The sequence below is a fragment of the Tupaia chinensis genome, unplaced genomic scaffold, assembly GCF_000334495.1.
Source record: "Tupaia chinensis unplaced genomic scaffold, TupChi_1.0 Scaffold000477_1, whole genome shotgun sequence".
Lineage (NCBI taxonomy): Eukaryota > Metazoa > Chordata > Mammalia > Scandentia > Tupaiidae > Tupaia > Tupaia belangeri.
In genome coordinates, this window is record NW_006159986.1 from 1,251,721 (window position 1) to 1,253,863 (window position 2,143).

General features: G+C 50.4%; 1 protein-coding gene across 5 annotated transcripts in view; it reads left to right on the forward strand.

The window, feature by feature from the left end:
- Positions 1 to 336: 336 nt before the first annotated feature.
- ZPBP2 (zona pellucida binding protein 2) overlaps positions 337 to 2,143 on the forward strand; it is an 11,857-nt gene continuing 10,050 nt past the window's right edge. For 3 of the 5 annotated variants that reach the window (XM_006155912.3, XM_027774733.1, XM_014590678.2), the window contains exons 1-2: positions 337 to 534; positions 670 to 735. In XM_006155912.3, coding sequence (XP_006155974.1) covers positions 486 to 534; positions 670 to 735 — 115 coding nt within the window. In that variant the 5' untranslated portion in view covers positions 337 to 485. Of the gene's footprint in view, positions 535 to 650; positions 736 to 2,143 lie in introns of all 5 variants that reach the window. The other 2 variants (XM_006155913.3, XM_006155910.3) reach the window with 2 other exon arrangements.

Sequence of the window (2,143 nt, forward strand, 5' to 3'; positions counted from 1 at the left end):
CACAAGAAATTCCCACAAGAGGTTCTCCACTTCATGTGTGGAGGAAACTCTCAGCCTCGGGTCTTAATGTAATCACACCTGTAGCTGCTCTACCCCATCTCGGTCCTTGGGACCCACAGTATTTTCTCGTCGCTCTTTTCAGCTGCTAAGAAAGACCTCGGAACGCAAGGCCTTGTCTGTACTGTCTTTGGGCGCCACTCACAGAACCAGGCCACCGAAAGCGCGGGAAAATGGCGCCAGACGCGAGGCGCGGAGCTCTGCACTGCGCAGGCGCGAGGGGTGGGGCCTCCCTTCCCGCTCTCGAGCCCCAGAGCACGCATGCGCTCTCCCGCGCGTCCGCTGCCTTGGTAGCCTCAGACCGGTAGGGGATCCTACCCCGTTGGTTAACTCCGCTCGGCGGAGAGATGGGGAGGCGTTGGGCCAGGGCGGAGGTAGGAAGGAGTCAGCCCCTCGACGTCTCCCGCATAGTTGGTCCTTGAGCCGTGATGCAAGCGTGGGTCCTACTCTTCGCGGTACTCTGGTACCTTCCAAGAGGTGGGGCTCTAAAATCCTGCCCTATGCCCAAGGTGTCCCAGCCTGCCCATTCCCCTTACCCCTGCCCTGCCCTCCTGCCCTTCGAACCCTGGCTCCTCTTCTAACTAAAAAGGCAGTGGTTTCTTCCCTCCGCAGTTGGATCGCAGCGTTCTTCCTTACTCAGCAAGGAAGGCTTCATTTATGGGCAGCAAGAATACGCAGGTAATAAAGATTTCCACCCGCAGTGCCTATGAAGAGCCAGGGGTGCTGTGGAGCTCGAGCTAGCGCTTATTGAGCATCTACTGTGAGCCGGGCAGTTTACGAAGGTTGCATCTTTTCATCCTCAAAGTGACCCTACTGTTTTAGCTGAATTACCTTGACTAAAGTAAGGACCACTAGTAAGGAGCACCTCTTTATCCGGAGCACCTCCCTTCCAGGTGTCTCTGCGGCTTTGCAACACGCGTGGCCCTCCCAGAGGAGTGATTTCCAGGCTGCAGACCATTCAAATGCCCTCTCTCAGTGTGGTGAAACTTCCCTGTGATCAAGGGAAATTAGCCACACAGAGAACTTAAGGTCACTTTAGTCCCTCCATGCCTGGACCTTTCCACCAAAGTCCCTAAATTGTAGGACGGTTTCTTTATATGCTCAGGGCCTGGCATTCTGTAAGCTTTAAAATTAATATCTTGTGGAACTGTGTTGATGCCAAGTGTGTATGTGTCCATCAACTCTGAAACAGAACAGGTCACTGCAGAACATCATCCTAGTATGCCCCATATAGGCTTATTATTGTCCCCAACAGAGAAATTTTCAATTAAATATAAAGTTTTTCTAAGGGAATTTAGGGACGATCATAATCATCTTTATAATAGTTTTGTAACCAAGCTTAAGTCCTTTTCAGAACTTTAAGTTGATTCCACCAACTCTTCAAAAAATCATGATCTGGGACCAGCAGTTAGCGTAATGGCTATGTTGCTGGACTCCCATGTAGTCAACCACGGTTTGCATCCTGGACCTGGTAACTTAAAACTCATGCTGGGCTCATGTGCATGCGTGCCCAAGATCCCGAGAGGAGAATGGAGGAGAAGGGACTGTGGCGTGGCCATCCCTCCTGGGGAGTGATTTCACGCTTTCTGTCTCTCTTGTCTCTCTCTCTCTGTCTGGCGAGCGCATGCGCCCTCTCTGTTGGGCGAGCCCATGCGCGCTAAAACAAAAACCCCTCCAAAAAAAAAAAAAAAATCATGATCTGAGTGAGTTCTGAATCTGTACATTTAGATGAACTTCTAAATGTATGTACATTTTATAAGTAAAAAATAATATCCTAGAAAAAAGAAAAATATGACTATAACAGGCTAGAGTTTTAAAAACTTACTATGAGGGCCAGCACGTGGCAGAGTAGTTAAGGCACTAGATCCCACATGGCAAACTCTGGTTGTCTTCCAGACCCAAAGGATTAAAAAATACACTGGGGTGGGAACCAGCAGTTAGCATAATGGCTATGTCGCTGGACTCTCACATAGTCGACCGTGGTTCGTGTCCCAGACCTGGTTGCTTAAAACTCACGCCGGGCGTGTGTGCGTGCGTGCCCAAGATCCCAAGAGGAGAATGGAGGAGAAGGGACTGCGGCGTGGCC